At 38.7% G+C, this 20,376-nt stretch overlaps 1 protein-coding gene across 4 annotated transcripts in view; it reads right to left on the bottom strand.

Annotated features, from left to right (window-relative positions):
- MAP9 (microtubule associated protein 9) overlaps positions 1-20,376 on the bottom strand; it is a 53,164-nt gene that overhangs the window by 26,135 nt on the left and 6,653 nt on the right. For 2 of the 4 annotated variants that reach the window (XM_012529160.4, XM_058279003.2), the window contains exon 5: positions 15,703-15,932. In XM_012529160.4, the coding sequence (XP_012384614.1) occupies positions 15,703-15,932 (230 nt within the window). The remainder of the gene's footprint in view (positions 1-15,702; positions 15,933-20,376) is intronic. The other 2 variants (XM_058279098.1, XM_058279083.2) reach the window with 1 other exon arrangement.

The raw sequence follows: 20,376 nt of genomic DNA, 5'->3' as shown, positions 1-20,376 counted from the left end.
ATTGTTATAGATTTAGTATATTAAATGTAAGCTTCATGGTAACCAGAAAGAAAATATGAGACTTTTATATAAAATAAATACGGAGGGACTCAAAATGGTACAATTCAAAAAATCAAATAAATATGTAAGTAGGCATTAATGGGTGAATCAAGGGACAGAAAAGGTAGATAAGTTATAAAGAATACATAGCAAAATGGTAGAATTGAGTCATACATTATCAGTGGTAACTCTATATGTAAATGGGTTAAACGTTCTGGTCAAAAGGAGAGATTGGCAGAGTGGATAAAAAAAACATACCCCAACTATAATATATTTACAAGAGACTTACCTTATATTTCAAGACAAAAGTAGGCTGAATAAGAAGATACAGAAAAAAATCTACCCTGCAAACAGCAATCAAAAGAGAGCTGGGATGGCTATACTCATATCAGATAAAATAGACTTTAAGTCAAAAACTGTTATGAGGGACAAAGGTCAGCCTGTACTGATAAGGGGTCAATTCAACAAGAAGGTCTAACAATTATAAATACAAATTTATCTAATGGCAGAGTCCTAAAATATATGAAGCAAATACTGAAAGATATGAAGGGAAAAAATAGATATACATCATAATAAGAGACTTCAATACACCACTTTCAATAATGGATAGAACATCTAGACAAAAGATCAATAAGGAAATAGAAAACTTGGACAATACTGTAAACTAACTAGGCCTAACACACATATATATAGGGAACTTGACCTAACAGCAACATAATACATATTTGTAAACATGGGCTATTCAACAGGATAAATACACGTTAGGTTGCAAAACAAGTCTCAATAAATTGAAAAATATTGAAGTCATACAATGTATCTTCTCCAGCCACAATGGAATGAAATTAGAAATCAGTAACAGAGGGCTAACTGGAAAATTCACAAATATGTAGAAATTAAAAAACATGCACAAGGCAAAGAAGAAATCACAAGGAAAATTAGTATATATCTTGAGATGAATAAAAACAAAAACAAAACATGCCAAATTTATGTGATTCAGCAAAGGCAGCGATGAAAGGAGAATTTATAACTCAAAATGCTTACATTAAAAAGGAAGAAAGAGCTTGAATCAGAGACCTAACTCTACAACTGGAAGATTTAGGAAAAGAAGAGCAAACTAAACCCAAACTGAGCAGAAATAAACGAACTGCAAAGATTAGAATGGAGATAAAATAGAGAACAACAAAATAAAGAGAATCAATAAAACCCAAGGTGGTTTTTTCAAAATATCAATAAAATCCTAGAACCAATAGCAGAAAGGTCTTCTCCTAGAAAGAAGATGCAAATAACTAACTTCAGAAATTAAAGAGGGGACATTACTACCTAATCCATGAAAATGAAAAGGGTAAGATGGTACTGCGAACAACTGTAGTATAACAAACTAGATAACGTAGATGAAATGGACAAATCTTAGAAACATACAAACTACCTACACAGACTTCAGCAAGAAATAGAAGATCTCAACAGACTAAAAACAAGCAAAGAGAGCGAATGTGTAATAAAAAATCTTCCAACAAATAAAAGCTCTTTATCAGATGACATCATTGGTGAATTCTATCAAACATTATAAAAAGACAATACCAAAGTTGCTCAAAATTTCCCCAAATATTAAAGAGGAGGGAATACTTCGTAACCCATTCTATAAAGCCAACACCACTGTAATATGAAAACGACATAAAGCTAACACAAGGAAAACCAAATGACAGACCAGTATCTCTTATGAATAGAGCCAAACCCTTAAAATAGTAGCAAACTGAATCCAACAACACAGAAAAAAAAAAAAGTTATTCATCCTCACTATGTGGGATTTATCCCAAGGATGCAATGTGACTCAACATAAGAAAATTAATTAATATAAACCACCATGATAAGAGAAGAAAGGAAAAATCACATGATCATCTCAACAGACATGGAAAAGACATTTGACCTAATCTAGCACACCTTCTGGATAAAAATACTTAAAAACCTAAGAAAAGAAGGAAACTACCTCTGCAAGAAAAGCACATATTGAAAAACCCACAGCTAACATAATACTTAATGGTGAAAGACCAAATGCTTTCCCTCTAAGATCAGACACAAGACAAGGATGCCCACTGTCACCACTGTTACTCAATATTGCACTGGGAGTGCTAGCCACGACAAATAGGCAAGAAAAAGAAATAAAAGGTATCCAAATTGGATCGGAAGAAGTGAAAATTTACCTATATGCAAATGATCCTATAGAAAATTCTGAAAAATTCACAACAGCACTACAAGTACTACAAGAGCTGAAAAACAAATTCATTTAGTGGCCTACCACTACAAATCAACTTACAAAAATCAAGTCTTACCATACACTAGCAGTGATTTCCTTTTGAAGAAGAAATCAAGGGAAAATCCCATCCACAATGGCAACTAAAATGATCAAATGGCTATGCATAAATTTTACCAAGGATGTAAAACTTGTACACAGAACATATAAAACATTGCTGGAAGAAATCAAATAAGACCTAAATAAATGGAAGGACATTCTATGTTATGGATTGGAAATCTAAATATTGTTACGATATCAATTCTATCCAAAGTCATTTACATAGTCGATGAAATTCCAATCAAACTTACAGTAGGCTTCTTGGCAGAAATGGAAAAGCTAATTTCAAATTTATATGGACGCATAATGGGCCCCCAAATAGCCAAGACCACCTAGATAAAGAAGAACAACGTTGGAGGACTTACTTACTATTTCTGATTTTTTTGCAAAGGAACAGTAATCAAAATGTCTTAGTACTAGCACAAGGACAGACAGAGACCAATGGAATTGAATTGACTTCAGAAATAAACATCTAATCGGTTCCTTCGAGGGCTAAAGAGACCCATGGGAGTTATGGTCATGGCCGATGGGGTTAACTACCAGGTCAGATGGCCCCTCTTTGGAACTGGTGTTTATGTGTGATGAATCTGGACTCAGATGGGATCTCTCTTCATAAGACTTTCATGCTAATGTGCTGGAGGTGCAGTTAGTGTCGGGGTTTAAGATATATTTAGGGGATTTGAATCTCTGGACTGACAATGTGATAGCCAGGTCCTGAGCCTCAACAGACTCCAGCACCTACAATCTGACTTATTGGGCTCACCACACTCAGCTAAGATGGAGTTGAAGAAGGACAACCACCACACCATGGAGTCTAGAGTGATTACAACTGAAAGTGGGAGGATTGCATCCAGCATCCATGTGGAATCTGAGCCTCCTCTTGACATAGAGGTGCAATGGACACAACCAATCCAATGTCCACATAGAAAAGGTGGCATTGGATTGAGAAAAGTGGACATGATGGCTGATGGGTATGGGGAAAGGCAGGAAGAGATGAGAGGTGGAGGCGTCTTTGGGACATGGAACTGCCCTGGATGGTGCTTCAGGGGCAATCACCGGACATTGTAAATCCTCACAGGGCCCACTGGATGGAATGGGGGAGAGTATGGGCCATGATGTGGACAATTGACCATGAGGTGCATAGGTGCCCAAAGATGTACTTGCCAAATGCAATGGATGTGTCATGATGATGGGAAGGAGTGTTGCTGGGGGGGGGGAGAGGTGGGGTGGGGGTGGTAGGGTTCAATGGGACCTCATATATATGTATTTTTAATGTAATATTATTACAAAGTCAATAAAAAATAAAAATAAAAAAAAAAGAAATAAACATCTATAACCAAATGCTTTTTGACATGGGTACTATGGCAGTTTGAGATTATTTTATGAGTCCCAAAAAAGAGAAAGATTAAGTTTGTAAAGTAATCTATTCCTCTGGGTGAGATACCCTTTGATTGCATTAAATTCAGCTGAGCTGCCTTTGGTTAGATTATTTGATAAGATTGCTTTGGGCTTTTGATTTGACTATATCAGTGGGAGTGACTCACAGTGAGTCACTGTCCCCTTGCCAGGTCTGATATAAACAGACACTCACACAGAGAGACACACAGCAAGAGAGAGCTCTGTCATTCTTTATCCTGCCATGTAACAGAAAGAAGTCTCAAACAGCTGAGGCCCCAGGAAGAGATGAGCCACTTATTTGCCTGAAGCTTACGGGTGAGATTGGGAAGAGACCAGACCACCTGAGACTGATATAGGAGGCCGAGAAAGAAATAAGCCCTATGCCAGGAGAGACAGCACAGGATCCCTTAAGTATGAAGCCTCCAGGGGGTGCACCTACAGGACCCAAGAGGAAGAGGAGACACAGAGGGGAAGGAGAGACCTTGCAGAGATCAGTGGGCATCTTGCTTCATAGTGGGTGGCAACAAACTGGGATCAATAGTAGCTGACTTTGGTAAGAAAGCATATCTGCTGATGCCTAGATTTGACCTTGAATCTGTAAGCTTTTACTTCCAAACAAATCCCCATGATAAAAGTCAACAGATTGCTGGTACTTTGCATCAGCACCCCTTTGGCTGACTAATACAGCTACCCATTTGATTCAATGAGAAAAGAATAGTCTCTTCAGCAAATGGATCTGGGAAAACTGTATATCCATATGCAAAAGAATGAAGTTGGACCCCTACCTTACACCATATACAAAACTTAAAAGGGACCAAAAATGTTAATATAAGAACAAAAACTATAAGTCTCCTAGAGTATATATAGGGATGCATCTCTAGGCCCTTGTGTTATGTGATGGTTTCTTAGACTTTATACAGAAAGCATAAGTGAAAATGAAAAAAACAGATAAGTGGGACATCATCAAAATTTAACACTTTTGTGCATCAGAGAATTTTACCATGAAAGAATAATAAAAAGACAACCTAATCCATCAACCACGTGGGATCTAAGCCCCCTCTTGATATAGAGATGGGGTGGACATCACCATCCCAGGGTCGACAGGATGAAGGAATATAATATGGATTAGAATGGCCGTACTGGTATTCTATTGTAGAACTATTGTGACTAGTAATGGAAGAAACTGTAGCATCGATGTGGAGAAAGTGGCCACAATAGTTGCTCAGGGCAGGGAGAGGGAAGAAGAGCTGTGATATGGGGGCATTTTCAGGACTTGGAGTTGTCCTAAATGATATTGCAGGGACAGATGCTGGACATTATATATCCTGCCATAACCCACTGAATGGACTGGGGGCTGGGGGTTGTATAAACTACAATGTAAAGTATTACCCATGCAGTGCGGCAGTGCTTCAAAATGTATTCACCAAATGCAATGAAGGTGCCACAATGATGAAAGACGCTGTTGATGTGTGAGGAGTGGGTGGGGTGGGGGATAGGGGATGGGGGATGGGGGAACCTCTTATATTTTTTAATGTAACATTTTTTGTGATCTGTGTATCTTCAAAAAAATACTAGCTGATAGATGCATTAAAAAAAAAAAGACAACCTACAGAATGGGAGAAAATATTTGGAAACCACGTATCTGATAAGGGTTCAATTTCCTGAATTTATAAAGAAATCCTACAACTCAATCACAGAAAGAAAAACCCATTTAAAAAAAGGTGGGCAAAACCTTAAACAGACATTTCTCCAAAGAAGACATACAAATGGCTAAAAAGTATATGAAAAGATGCTCAGCATCACTAGCCATCAGGGAAATGCAAATCTAACTACAATGAGGTACCATTCCACACCCACTAGAATGACTAATACTTTTAAAAAATAAACAATAACAAGTCCTGGAAAGGATGTGGAGAAATAGGAGCACTCATTCATTGTTGGTGGGAATGCAAAACCATGCAACTGCTGTAGAAAACAGTCTGGTGGTTTCTTAGAAATCTAAATGAATTACTATATCACCTGGTTATATAACTAAAGGAACTGAAAACAAGGACTTGAACAGTTATTTGCACACTCAAGTTTATAGCAGCATTATTCACTATTTCCATAAGATATAAGCAACCCAAGTGTCCATCAACAGATGAATGGATAAACAAAATATTGTATACGGATACAGTGGAGTATTATCCAGACATAAAAAGGAATGAAGTTCTGTTGCATGCAACAACATGGATGGACTATGAACAAATCTGGTTAGGTGAAATAAACCAGATACTGAAGTACAAATATATGATCTCACTGATGTAACATAATTTGAATAAGCAAATTCATAGTTCAGAGACTAGAATACAGGTTACCAGGGTTAAGGGTAGGGTAGAGAATGGGCTGTTAATACATAATGGTAGACAGTTTCTGTCCAGAGTAATGGAAAAGTTTTGATAATAGATGGTGGTGATGGTAGCAAAACATTATGAGTGTAATTAACACCACTGAATTATATATTTATGGTTGAAAGACAGAATTTTAGTGTGCATATATTTAACTAGAATGAAAATTTAATAAAACCTTAGGACTACACAACACAGTGTGTCCTAATGTAAATTGTGGACTATAGTCAATAGTATAAGTGTAATAATAGTCTCATTAGTTATAACAAAGATACCACACTAATGTACAGTGTTAATAATAGTGCAAACTATGTTTCTGATGGGGGATGGATATGGAAACTGTCTATTTTTTGCATGGTTTGTCTGTAAACCTACCCTTCTCTGATAGAAAAAATGCCATAGGAGATATAAAAAAGATAATTCAATTTACATCTTAAATATATAGAATTCTTAAAAATAATAAATTTAAATATATAAAACCTCCACACTACAAACTACAAACCACTCCTGAAAGAAATTAAATAAGACTGAAATAAATGTAATTCCATATTCTGTTCATGGTTTGGAAATTCAATATTGCTAAGGTATCCACTCACAAATTAATCTATAAATTCAGTGCAATCCAAAACATAAAATAAGTAGGCTTTTTCCTTAAGAGGAAGCAACAAGCTGACTGTGAAATGTATACTGCTATATAAAGATCCAAGAAAAGTCAAATATTGGGGCACGTTAGTATAGTGAAACCGGGAAGGCTGGCCCTGCAGACCACATACATGGCTGTGAGAGCCTACCCAGAAACTTCCTGAGAAAAAGGCTGCAGGAAAGATGCCATGAGATCCTGGCCATAAGGATTTCACTTGGAAGGAGAGGAAAAGTCCCAAATATCCTCAAAAGGCCTCACCATTGGCCCTCTGAGAAATGACAGGTGGCGTGGCCAATCAGAACAGCAAACAGACTTTAAAAAGGCCTGACCTGGGGTCCCACTAGTGCAACTCACCCTACAGAAGGCCTGAGGTCAATGCCTTGGGCTGTGTACTTTTCTCGTTTTCTTGTTTCTTAATAAACTCTTTACTCCCTTGCCTACCCTAAGCCCAGAACCCAGTAACACTATTTGGTGAACCAAGCTAGGAGACAGAGAGGCAAGTGGTGCTCCCTGACCCCACCCAAGATTGGTGTTTTAATTAAAGCGGGTCTGGTTCCTTCTTTTGTTTTATTAGTGAAGCCCCAAGACTCTCATCCTGGGCTGTGCCGAAAAGTTTGTTCCTTACTCAGCCCCAGGAGGTCCTAAAGTTTCCTCTTAATCCATTACATGTGGGGCCCCTAAGGCTGTTTGCCTATAAGACACAGATCAGTCTCTGCTTCTTAATGGACTTTAAATGTTGGGTTAAATGGAGGAACTTGGCCCCTGGGAGTAGCTTTGAGGTAAGCTCATTCGTAGCCATCTCCTAAGACCTCCGCAAAGTAGGCAAAAAGAAAGGTCCCTAGCCAGTCCCTTTCCTAGGGTCAGCCTGGCTTAGGTGTTCAATCTGGGAATTGAACCCAGATGGCTCACAAGACCTCAAAAGGTTCTGGGGACATAAGGTTCCCAATCCCTGGAACACGGGGACAGTGAGCAGGGCTCCCGATCTCCAGGACTCTGGCTCGGCAAGCAATCCATTTGACCAAGTCTAGTGGTGGGACGCCACCCAGACTGGCAAGAGCATTTATCCTCCCCTAGGATAATGGGTGCTTTCTAATTAGGACAACCTGCCTACTGATCGTCTAAAAAGAAAGAGGCTAATCTTTTCCTGCTATACCATGTAGGCACAGGATGGCCAAGAGTGGGACCCTGAATCGCAGTTAAATCTGTGTAAGAGAGAAGAAGAGGACAGACAGACCTGAGGGCCAGAGACCACAAGGTCATATTTCCTTAAAGTGGATGAGGAAACAGCACTGCCAAACCGCTCATCAAAAGCTCAGGGAAACGACTCAGAGCCAGAACCTAGAAACCCAAAGTCTGCATTGGATATCTGTAGAAAGCTGCAGAGGCTTTCCCTGGGCCCCCAAACTTCCATTAACTCCCTTTTAGAAACAGCCTTCTCAGTTTTCAACAGTCGTGACTACACCACCAAGATGAAGGTGGGGCCAGCACAGGGTCTGGGGCAGGCTCACCTTTTAACTGTAGCCATTTAAGGCATGGTCACCTGAGGTTACCCGAACCCAGGCTCCTGTCAGCCTGGCCCCAAACTGCTTCACCCCCACCACCCCCCCAGCCCGCTGGGGCCTTGCCCCAGGGGAGGATGGAAGGAGTCTGAAGCCACCCATGAACCACCAACCAGATAGCCCTGGGTGACCCTAGCCAGGGCAGGTAAGATTGTTAATTTCTTAATTAACACTGGAGCCAATGACTCAATCCTGGCTTGCAGGCTGGACCTCTCCTAACCTCGGTTGTGCCTAATGAGTGAATGGTGAATCAATGGGGAATCCGAGCTAGGCCATTTACTAAACTCTCCCCTTAGAGTAAGGAACCTCCACAAGTGCCATCAATGAGATTAAAAGGTTCCTGACTATTCCTAGCCCCCTGCCTATTCCCTTGTAACACTCTAATCCTTCTTGCAAAAAAGCCTTGCCCCTGCCAGGGGGTAACTGGATGCAGCCCGAATTCTTGTCTCATTGGGGTCAGGGCTTCTCTGGACCCCTCACATCCATGCTTAGCAGTTGCCAGGGATCTTCCTAGGCAGCTGTCAGGTCCTGCATGAGGTTTCTGCCATGGATGGACACTGGAAGCTTTGTCTTGAGGTGATTGTTAAGGCAGGTCTTTCCCTAAACTAAATCTGTAAAATTCTCTCTTCTAATCTGTGCTTGCTTTAACTTTGTCAGTCTGCTAGTGCCTAAGAACTTGTAAATCAAATTTGGGATTTGCCTATTACAAATTGAAAATAGGTGAAAGGTAACCTAAAATTGAGTCAAGTGTCAATACTATCTTGCAATTGAACTTGATGTATAAGAGAAATCACATGAAATTAATTCTACTGCTGGAAAAGAGGGAAAACTTAGCAATGTTGTTACTAATAAAATCATTTTAGCTGCTTAGTTAATAAATAAAAGTGCCCAGTTTGTTCTAAAGTAAAATCTTAGAAGAAAATCACTATACAGTGATATAAAACAGCAAAAGCTGAAATTGCGATAACTGGGTGGATTTAACCTAGGACCTACTACTCTGATGGTAATCTTAGATTAATTTAACATTGTTTATGGTTACTTCAGGTCTAACCACATCTTTGTGTATACGTGCCATACTAATGGTAATTATAAATTAAACTTACCTTTGATTATGGTTATTTTGTGACTAGCTTACTAGCTTCACCTTGCCTTAGACTTCAGCTATTATGATGATAATTCTGCACTGAGTATGCCTTTGCTTATGGTTATTTCATGACAACTTCTGCCTACCAAGGCTCAGGGGAAGGCAAATTTGAGACCATCCTGTCTCCTGAACTTCCACTGGTATTAGTGACCCTGCTGTCTCTTGTGACTCCGGGTGTGGACTAGATTGCTGCCTGCCTTGGGGTAGGACATTCACTTTTCCAGTCCTGGAGTCCTGTTATCTCTGAAGACTGGGGAGTGAGGCCTCTCCCACCTGAGTGCTGATGCTCCTAAAAGCAGAGAGTCAAGAGAAAAACCTTGTTTCCCTGAACTTCAGTGACCTCAGTGAGTATATACGGGAATTAGTATTGCTCATCCAAGGTCTGTCAAAGTCAAATGGGAAATAAGCAAAGCTCAGAAGTAAAGTTGCAAATTGTATTTTAAAGCATTGGGGAAAATCTGGTTATAAAACAATAATTAAAAGGAATGAAATTCTTGTGCAAAACTGCATGGTCACAGTACAAATTAATTAGAAATAGCCTACAAAGAAATCTTTTAAATGTTATTTTACAGTTAAGCTTATTTTCTAAAAGAACCAAAGTTAAAAGTAACATCAGTGAGTTGTGTTTTTGTGTCTAATTCTCTATTTGTATTTGCTATATTTTCATACATTGGGATGGTAAAATCAAATTAACAAATTAAAACTCTGAAGAGTTCTATTCCAATTGTTAAAAATTAAATATGCACTTAAATGTGTGAATAAATATTCCTGAAGCCTAAATTAGGCTAAGCAGGATGGAAAGATCATACAGAAATCTGAATATAGAAAATATTGGGAAAGTAAAAAAGTTTTTCCTAAGGTCTTTGACCTGCCCACCTCCTAGGGCCTTCTCTTTGCAAGAGCTATGAGGGAGGGGCTACATGTGGCAGATTAAAACTATATCTTTTAGGATGGGGAATTAATCATCAGTTTGTCCTGTAATTCTCTAATTTAAATCTTTAACAGCCTTAAAGCAAGGATGGTCAATAATCCTATTACCAAATTTCAGTAAGTATAGGAAAAGTCCTTGAAAGCTATGGAAATATCTTTTCTAAATTATAATTAAAACAAATTAAATGATTATAATGTATTCCAGAATCTAGCAGTCAGTATGCTTTTAAGATTATTCACAGTTTTAGAATTTTATTAAAGAAGAGGTTTTAGCCTCCTGTAAAAGAAGGGAAAAACACTCCTTGTGTAAACAACAATTGTTTCAATTTTATTTAGCTTGGATGTTATCTCTCTAGGTTTAATGAGTACTAATTAAATAAATTAGAATAATATATATTAAATCTTTAAGGTGATAAAAAATTGTAAGCTCATGTTTAATGAAATAAAGTTAAAGAAGGAACTGTAGCTCTGTCCTCTCTTAAAATGGATAAATTTCATTGGTTGTTAATTGTAATTTAATAAACTTATTTAAAGGTAAAGTAACAGTCTATGTGGTTATGGTTAATTGTAAAGAGCCTGTAAAAGCATTTTCTAAACTGAAACATTTAAATGGCTAATTCCAAGAAGCCATTATTAATTAGAAACCTAAATTAATAAAAAAAGTAACTTCACAACAGGAAACCTGTCAAAGGCCACTGCAATCTGCATCTTAAGTGGTGGTAAAGAAAAATAACCTGATTCCATTGGGAATCTTCAGTTTTCATAAAATAATTGAGAAACTAGTTTTTTCTGTACTGCTAAAATAAAATACCTATTAACATAATCATGATAAAAGTTAAGTTTGTTTGATACATTGCACTGAAAGTGTTTAGAAAGTGTATAAAAAGTAAGATTTCAATATTGTCAAACTGCATTCAAACCAGGCACTCAGTACGCTGCCTCTCCATTTGAGTTATTGGCTAGACTGGTCACCAAGACTCCTAAAACAATAAAAGTATGTACCACATTTCAACAGCTCCGTAAGCGGATAGACAGTACGTTGTAGTTTCATACTACTGCAGTAGCTGGCAATGGCTCTATACGGCCAGATGTACAATGGACATTGCCTCCAGACTGGCTGATTCATAGTGCCGAAGGATGCTATGCATCAGGTTGGTAAAATACTGGAGCCTTACTTTCCTAGTCTTTCTCTCTAGGATCAACTGTGCTGCCACATGCTGGCTGTGTGAAGAACATACCAAGTGGAGCAATGATTACAAGAGTACTGTGAAAAGAACTTAAACCAACACAACTGGCATTATGGCCTATTCCCATGGAGAGACAACATGCATGGTATTGCAAACCGGGAGCTTAGCTCTATTAACTGCTGCTCAAAGAGGAACTTCTGCGTTGATTAGTATTAAGTACTATACCTATTTGCCTGATGATAATGATGATATCTTTTCTATTCTATACCATATGCAGAGGAATACTGAACATATTAAAGTCCTGGTAAATTTAATTCATTTTCTTAGTAGTTAAAGAACATGCCTACAAGATAAAGGAATGACTATTAAGTACTGTCTTTATTTTGCTTGCCATATGCCTGTCTTGCTTTGCCTATGCTGTCTTTGTGAGTTTATGTCTAGGGCAGTGCCTCTCTTCATATCTCTCCTAGCTGTCCTAAGCATAACCACTACTGTGGGAACTAGGGTTAACAGTTTATACCCAAACCAAGTAGGTCTACCACAATCTCTCTCTAAAGTTAACCAACTGCATGAAAGAACTCAAGGAAGAATAAGAATGCAGTTTCCCATCACCTTTGGGAGGATGCAGCCTCTGAAGGTACCTGGTCTTTCTCACTTTCATGGTCCAGCATATCATGGCTGGCCCCTCTCTGGGTCTGCTTACTACCATCTTTATGCTTTTAATAGGACCATGTATCTTCAAAATTCTAATTAAGTTTATTTCTTACAGAGTCAACACTTTATTAGTCATGCAGGGACTTTATCCAGTTCCAACCAGGGTGCTACCTTCCCTCAACCACAACAGAACAGCTAGAGGGTTTAACACCTTGTCATGTAGGGCCTACTCCCCCTACCAGCAGGAAATAGCCACCTTAAGAATAAGGGTATAAACCCTCTGAGGGGGAAGTTGAGGCAGGTTAGTGTAGTGAAAAGGGGGAAGGCAGCTGGCCCAGCAGACAATGTGGCCAAGAGACCACATCGCTGTGAAATCCTGCCTGGAAACCACCTGAGAAGAAGGCTGCTGGAAAGACACTGCAAGATCCCAGCCATAACAATCTCACTTGGAACAAGAGGGATAAATGGGTATCTTCAAAAGGCCCCACCATTGGCCCCTGAGAAATGACAGGTGGGGCAACAAATCAGAACAGCAAATAGACTTTAAAAAGGCCTGACCTGGGGCCCTAGCAGTGCAACTCACCCTGCAGAAGGCCCGAGATCCATGCCTTGTGCTGTGTACTTTTCTCGTTTTCTTGTTTCTTAATAAACTCTTTATTTCCTTGCCTACCCTATGGCATGTCCTTAAATTCTTTTATGCGACATAAGCCAAGAACCTAGAAGCCCAGAATCCAGAGCCATCTGGTAACACTGTATCTTGAAAAAGAACATGGAAATTTATACTACTGGATTTCATGTCTTACCATAAAGCTTCAATAATCACAGCAGTGAGGTACTGCTATAAAGACAGACATATAGATCAGTGCACACAGTGCAGAATGGACTCAAACTTATATGGATCAACTGATTTTCAAACAAAGGCACCAAAGAACTTCAATTAGGAAAGGAGGGTCTTTTAAAAAAATGTTTTTTTCAAAAACAACTGATTGTACGGTACAAAAAAAGTTCAATTCTTACCTTACACCATACTTAAAAATTGATTTGTAATAAAAAATAAAAATAAAAAAACTGTGATGGGTCAAAGACCTAAACATAAATGTTAACACTACAAAACATCTGCAAGAAAATATAGGAGAATATTTTCATGATGCTCAGTTTTCTTAAAAATGTCCTTAGATAGTAATGTCAGAGAGATGATGTTATCGTTAACAGATAAACTGAAGGGGCCACATTTGGGGGGAAAGATAAAACATTCAGTTTTGGGCAGGTTGAATTTTACATGCCAGGGGTCGCCCGCTCTTGATGTGAAGTAGTTAATTGCCAATAAGGGTCGTGGGCTTGAAAGATCTGGGCTGAATATATAGATGAACTGAAATGGGAAAAATGCAATTCTTCTTGGTTGTGCACAGAGTGAAAAGAGAACAGAGCTCTAAACTGAGCACTGATGAAACACCAGTAAGTGGAAGGAGATGCAGCAAAGAAAGCTGAAAAGGATTATCCAAGGGAAGAGGACAGTTTGAGAACGAGGAAGTGTTCAATGTATATAACACTGTCTAAAGAAAAGGTCAAAACTGATGGTCAAAGTAAGGAGTGCAAATGCCCATTGGATTAGCAATTAGAAGACCATCAGTGATTTTAGCAGAGATTGTTGCAAAGATAATGCTAGTAAAGTGATAAAGGGAAAAGTCAGATTGTGATAAACTGAGGAAAGGTGGGAAGTGAGGACTTGGTGAAAAAGCAAATGTACCTCACCCTCTCAACAAGTGGCTGTGACATCTGCAGGAATGTAAGGTAGGAGGGGGAGAGACTTGGTAACAGGAGAGTTTACACAAAGTTAAAGAGGCTTGAGCATGGTTAAATGTGGCATAGTAAAATACACCAGTGACAAGCAAAAATCTTAGATAAATGAGACAGAGGGTTGAACGAAAAGAAAGGAAATCCTTGAGGAGGTAAGAGTTGAGAAGATTTAGAGCATAGTTAGGAAGGTTCTTATAATGAGGAATATGGAAATTTCAGATTGCTGAAAATAGAAATATCCAAAATACCCAACAATAAAATAATAATTCTAAGTTATGGATTTTATACTCATTCTAGTGACTGTGGTCCCAAGGCCCTCTAGCATTATGCAAACACTTGATGATCTAACACAAAAAGACAAAGAAAAAGCATGATACAAAATATTCTGAACCCTAAAATGATAAATATGTTAAATAAATATAAGTAAAGAGCCTAGAAAGTATAAGAGGGACATAATTGTTTTTTGGTGGTGGGATTATGGTTAAATATTTCTCTAAAATATTTTGTGTCACAGTATGACATACTATAAAAATTTTAAGAATACTTATTTTAAATCAAGAGACATGAAAATGCTAGAAAATACCATTTAAGGTTTGGTACCCAATTAACCAGGTAATTTTACTAAATATAAAAAAAAATGTGTTTGATAATAATATCTCGTCTCCAGATTTTTGGAAGAATTATGAAATAAGAGACAGAGTTATATATCAAATTGTCAGCTTTACAAATAAAGCTGAATTATAGAACAAGATTTGAATCAGTAGACAACTGTGCTTCCTAATACTTAAGCTTGGAATTAGAGAGATTTATCCATTTAGTCAGAGCAAAGTAGATCCTCCCGCCCCTTTCGCACTCTCTCCCAGGTTGCTGATCCTTCCAGCATGATATTGTAGACAAGAGAAAAAGAAAGAGGCTATGCCAGGCACCATCTAGTTCCTTTTCCCCAACGTGCCCAAATAGATTATGGAGAAGGAATGTTCTCCATATACTTTTCCTTTCAGAAATGTGAGGTGGAAGTTCACTCCTCCAGAGTGAAATGTAGACTGGGGACAAATAAAGCATTTTTCTCTAACAACAATAGACAGTAAAATTCTTAAAGGGAAGCAGAAGGATCACATTTCATCTCATTTTGACAATTCCTTAGGAATACAGGGCAACATTCAAAACACATTTTGAGTGAATAAAAGCAAATGAATAAAATAGCACGTCTATATTGTCCTTAGCCATAAATTACATAATTCAAAAATATATAAGTAAAATATAAGTTCTAATAATTACAGATATACAGTATTGCACAGATTCACAAGCAAAATATCCCCCCTATTTTCCTTTCTCTGAAAGTGAATGCATATTATAGTTGGTATTACAGCTTAATTGGCAGAGGTTTAGTCTACCTAAATAATGCTACATCTGACAATAGATCAGATTCATTGCAATATAGTGTATAAAAATAATTAAAATTATCTCCTTATTACTAAAGAAAACATGTAAAACAAATATGCACATACATTCTCTTTCATTCTCTTTCTCCCTTCTCTTTCTCTCCCTCCCTCCTTCCACCTCCCCCTCCTTAATTCTCTCATGAACACAATTTAAAAATTCAGCAGTCTTGCTAACCTCAGAATCAAAGTTTTCAGAGCAAGATCTTTTCTCAGCTTCTAATAATCTGCCATTCAGCCTTGGGAGGGAAGAAGATGGAGAATGCGAGGCTGATTCTTCACTGAGGGTGGTTTCTTTATCTTCTAAAGTGTCTTCCTCCTTTCTGTGACTACTCTTTTTTAACATGGTCCTTGGCCGAGGTAAAGGTTTAACGTGGTCATCTGCTTCAAGGCTGCTGCTGTTTTCTGCTGAGAAAGGAAATGGGGGTGCAGAGAAAAAATGACTATGACTTGAGATGCGCCCCAGGGTGCTGCCCTCCTCCCCTCCTGTGCCCGGGTGCCTTGGCTCTCTGCCCTGGAGAGTTGGGAGCCATGGCTCTTCTCTATGCAGTAAGGCACCACAAGTGAGAGCACTTCACAATCAACAGTTTTTCAAAGTTGCTGTCCTGGAAATAATTAGTATACTTAATTTTTGTGAGAAGTTAACTTTTCAATTTCATGAACTCTCATGGCATTAAAAGAAATAACTCAAAACAAAACAAAACCCTTGCCCAGTTTCTACCTCCAGCATCAAACATTTACTGAGTACGGGACGCCAGGCCCTGTACTTACGCTGACATTACTGGTGCTCGTAATCAAGACAATGGCAGTGGCTCTGACCAATGACTTTACAGGCTGAGGGAGACATTTCTAAACAAATAAAGTGGCAAAACAAAGGTAGGTGCTGCAAGTATGAAGATGATGCGGGCAAGCAGGGAATAGAATAGCTAACTCTCAAAGGTAGAAAGCAGAATTAGATGCTTTGTAAGGGATCATTCTTGAAGCCATAAGACCTCTCTAACAGTTACTAAAATTTCCATTACTTTTTCCATTACTGCTAAGTTTAAAATAAGAATTTAATGCTGATATGCTTCCAGTGCTAAAACAATTATGATTATGAAAGTTTTTCACTTACATACCTCTTGCCTAAATTTTCCTGTTATACATATTCAGTTACCTGTCGTTCTGTCAACACACTCTTCTGAAAAAAAACTTCAAGACGAATTAACACCTTCCTAAAACCATAGCAAATAGGTACCACTGTAAAAGTTTCATTGCCAATTTTTGCTGTTTTCTAAATTCTGGCAAATGTTGAATCCAAGAGGCATCCTAGATTCCTCGCACACTTCCCCCTAGAACCAAAACATCAGCAAACCCTACTGTTCCTACCTGCTAAAATTTCTCACTAACCCCACTTTCTCCATCCCCACTGTCAGCTCCTTATCCTCTTTCCTAAAGTACTGCCTCAGTGACATTTATAAAGTGCAAACCAGATCATGTCACTCCCTCCACAAAATTCTTCAATCGTTCCCCATCATCCAATCCTACAGAATAAAAAGGTGTCTTCGAACAATACAAAAGTGCTTCATGGTCTTGTCCCTGGCTGCCTACACTGCCTTGTCTCCTGGCAGGCCCGTTTTGTGATTTTGGTTCCTGAAATGCTGAGCTGACTGTTGTTCTGCAGTCACAGCCCAATCCCTCCAGCTATCACACCCTTACCCATGCTGATCCCTCTACCTAGAATGTCTGCTCCTCCACAAAGACAAAACTAAGCAGACTATTGTGTAATGCTTAGCTAGATCTTGGCTCCGACACTGAGGCAGCTTGGTAACCTTGGATAGAGCTTAGATCCCTTGGTTTTCTCATTAGTAAAATGTTAAGAATTCAAGGTGAGAAGACTTCAGTGATATCATTTATGTAAAAAAATATATGCAAATTACATAGCACAGTATTGGATACACAGCAAGTGCTCAATGAATATTAATAACTGTGGTAAGCTTTTTTTTTTATCATTTCTGCTTTCTTAAAGGGAGTTTCTCCTCCACAACATCCATGTGATTTTGGTGGATTAATGAATATCTCCCCCACGCCCAGTGAGAAGTGTGGACACATGATGCCCCTCCCCCACCCCCGGCTTATTCTAGAGCATACAACTGCCCTGTTCACAGCAGGCTCATAGGCGGGTGTTTGGTAAGGTGAGAAAAGCGCACCAGTATTTTTCTTTTTTAGAGTTGGAATATTTGAGACTGTGCCTTTAAAGTCTTGGAGTTGGAAGGGTCTAATATGGAAACTGCTGGGGGCTTCCTTCTGGTCAAGTGAAGGACTGGGAGAAAATGAGGCTGGCCAACAGAGAAAAACAGAGCTAAGAGGTGGAGTGAGTGTGTGAGGGTTGAAAGGGGAGAGAAGGGATTCAGGGCAGAAGTAAAGAAGAAAAGTAGCCAGAATCTAGATGACATTCACAATGTACTGATCTAAACCTGAGGACACCTGGGCAGTGGACTTGGCCCAGTGGTTAGGGCATCCGTCTACCACATGGGAGGTCCCCGGTTCAAACCCCGGGCCTCCTTGACCCGTGTGGAGCTGGCCCATGCCCAGTGCTGATGCGCACAAGGAGTGCCCTGCCACGCAGGGGTGTCCCCGCGTAGGGGAGCCCCACGCGCAAGGAGTGCGCCCCATAAGGAGAGTCGCCCAGCATGAAAGAAAGTGCAGCCTGCCCAGGAATGGCGCCGCACACACAGAGAGAAGACACAACAAGATGACGCAATAAAGAAACACAGATTCCCATACCGCTGACAACAACAGAAGTGGACAAAGAAGAAGATGCAGCAAATAGATACAGAGAACAGACAACAGGGGTGGGGAGGGGGGGAGAGAAATAAATAAATAAAATTAAAAATAAATAAATAAATGTAAGGACACCTAAAGCAAAGCCTTCGGACATCCTTGTCAATAAGGCCGTAAATTCCCCTTTCCACTGAAGTTTTTTTGAGTTGGCTCACTTGCAATCAAGAGTCCTGTGACTACCAATATTTGACAGAGTTATTGCTATTATCTTCATCTACTCCAAGAGGCCTTCCTTGATTCCCTCAGGTAAACTTCCATGCCCACTTTTCTTCATTCTTACTGTAATTATATACAGCACCCCAACTAAACTGTAAAGTTTGGGAGGATTGGTACTATAAATAAATATGTGAATAAATAAAATTATCTGCCTGTGAATAATGCTATGTAATACAAAGAATAAAGACATTTACATAGTGCTTAAGACCGTTTTAGTCACTTTAAATATATGAACTTATTTAACTGCCTAAAACCCCTAGGAGTGGTTCAAATATTACCCCTTTTACAGGTAACTAAAATGGGGAACACAGAGGTCTTGTGCCCAAGGTCAAAGACTATCTAGTAAGTGACAGATCTATGAATAAAACAGTTGTGCCCTAATCCCAAAGCGCATGCCTCTTATCATTTAATATGAAAATAAAATCAACATTCCCTACATAAAAAATGTTTTGTACAATCACTACCAATGTGATAGTTGTTCTATAAAGTGACAGCCTAGTTATTGCACTTTTTACATAAAACAAGCAACAAAGAAAACATTCAAGTTTTATCACCTTATCAAGAAATAATTGCTACTTATCAATATCTCAACACATGAAAAATATTAAGTTCCAAACACTGTAAAAAAATGTAAGTCTAGAAATTTCAAGGATAGCACTCAGCTTATCATATTCCTTCTTCTATGAATATTCATATACTAATTTATTCTTTCAAATATTTAATGAATCCTAGATGTCAGGTACTATCTTAGGGCCACCAGCCTCAATTTTATTCTCCAGTCTTCAGAACCTGGGAATATGATTTTTAATGTGTTTTATACCAAATTCTACTTCCAAAATGGTAAGTTCTCAGGAAGTAAGGAGAAAAAAAATCCTATATACTTTTTATATGTTTTGTAATATAATCAAAAGTCTAAAATTACCTGTTTTGGTATACTGGATAGCAAACAGAAAACAGGTAGTGATTGTTAAAAATACGGAGTATTGCAAATTCGTGTATATTTAGAATCCTGGTGCCACCTTGTGGTTAAAATATGTAATTACTTATTATTTTTTTTTTTTAAGATTTTTTTTTTTTATTTATTCCTACCTCCACACCCACCCCTGTTGTCTGCTCTCTGTGTCCATTCCCTGCGTGTTCTTCTGCGACCGCTTCTATCCTTATCAGTGGCACCGGGAATCTGTGTTTCCTTTTGTTGTGTCATCTTGTTGTGTCAGCTCTCCATGTGTGAGGTGCCATTCTTGCCTCTCCTTATGGGGCGCACTCCTCGCACATGGGGCTCCCCTATGCGGGGAACACCACTTCGTGGCAGGGCACTCCTTGTGCATATCAGCACTGCACATGGGCCAGCTCCACATGGGTCAAGGAGGCCCAGGGTTTGAACTACGGACTTCCCTTGTGGTAGGTGGACACCCTACCCATTGGGCCAAGTCCACTTAACGCAACAGATTTTTTTTTAAATGGGGTATTAAATAAGTAATTGTTGCTTTGCTGATTTTCTACCGCAAATTTTAAATTACATACGGTCACTGTCACCTATCTCAGACCTATATTTAACTGCTATATGCACACATTTTCTTATTAATCTGCAAACATTTTTAGAATCAACACCAATCACATTAAAAAAAAATCCACAAAAACATGTTTTTTTTTTCAAAGTTTATTTGGATAACACATGATTTCCAAATGGGATAGCATCCTAATGGCAAGTGGCAAAGAACTTGGAGGGAATGGGAAGGGGAAGCTTATATAGGGGCAAACCCAGAAGCAAGCAAGGAAATATTCTGATTGGGTATCTATACTAGATTGCCTT

Source organism: Dasypus novemcinctus, chromosome 1 (genome assembly GCF_030445035.2).
Source record: "Dasypus novemcinctus isolate mDasNov1 chromosome 1, mDasNov1.1.hap2, whole genome shotgun sequence".
Lineage (NCBI taxonomy): Eukaryota > Metazoa > Chordata > Mammalia > Cingulata > Dasypodidae > Dasypus > Dasypus novemcinctus.
This window is presented reverse-complemented; position numbering and strand designations above follow the sequence as displayed.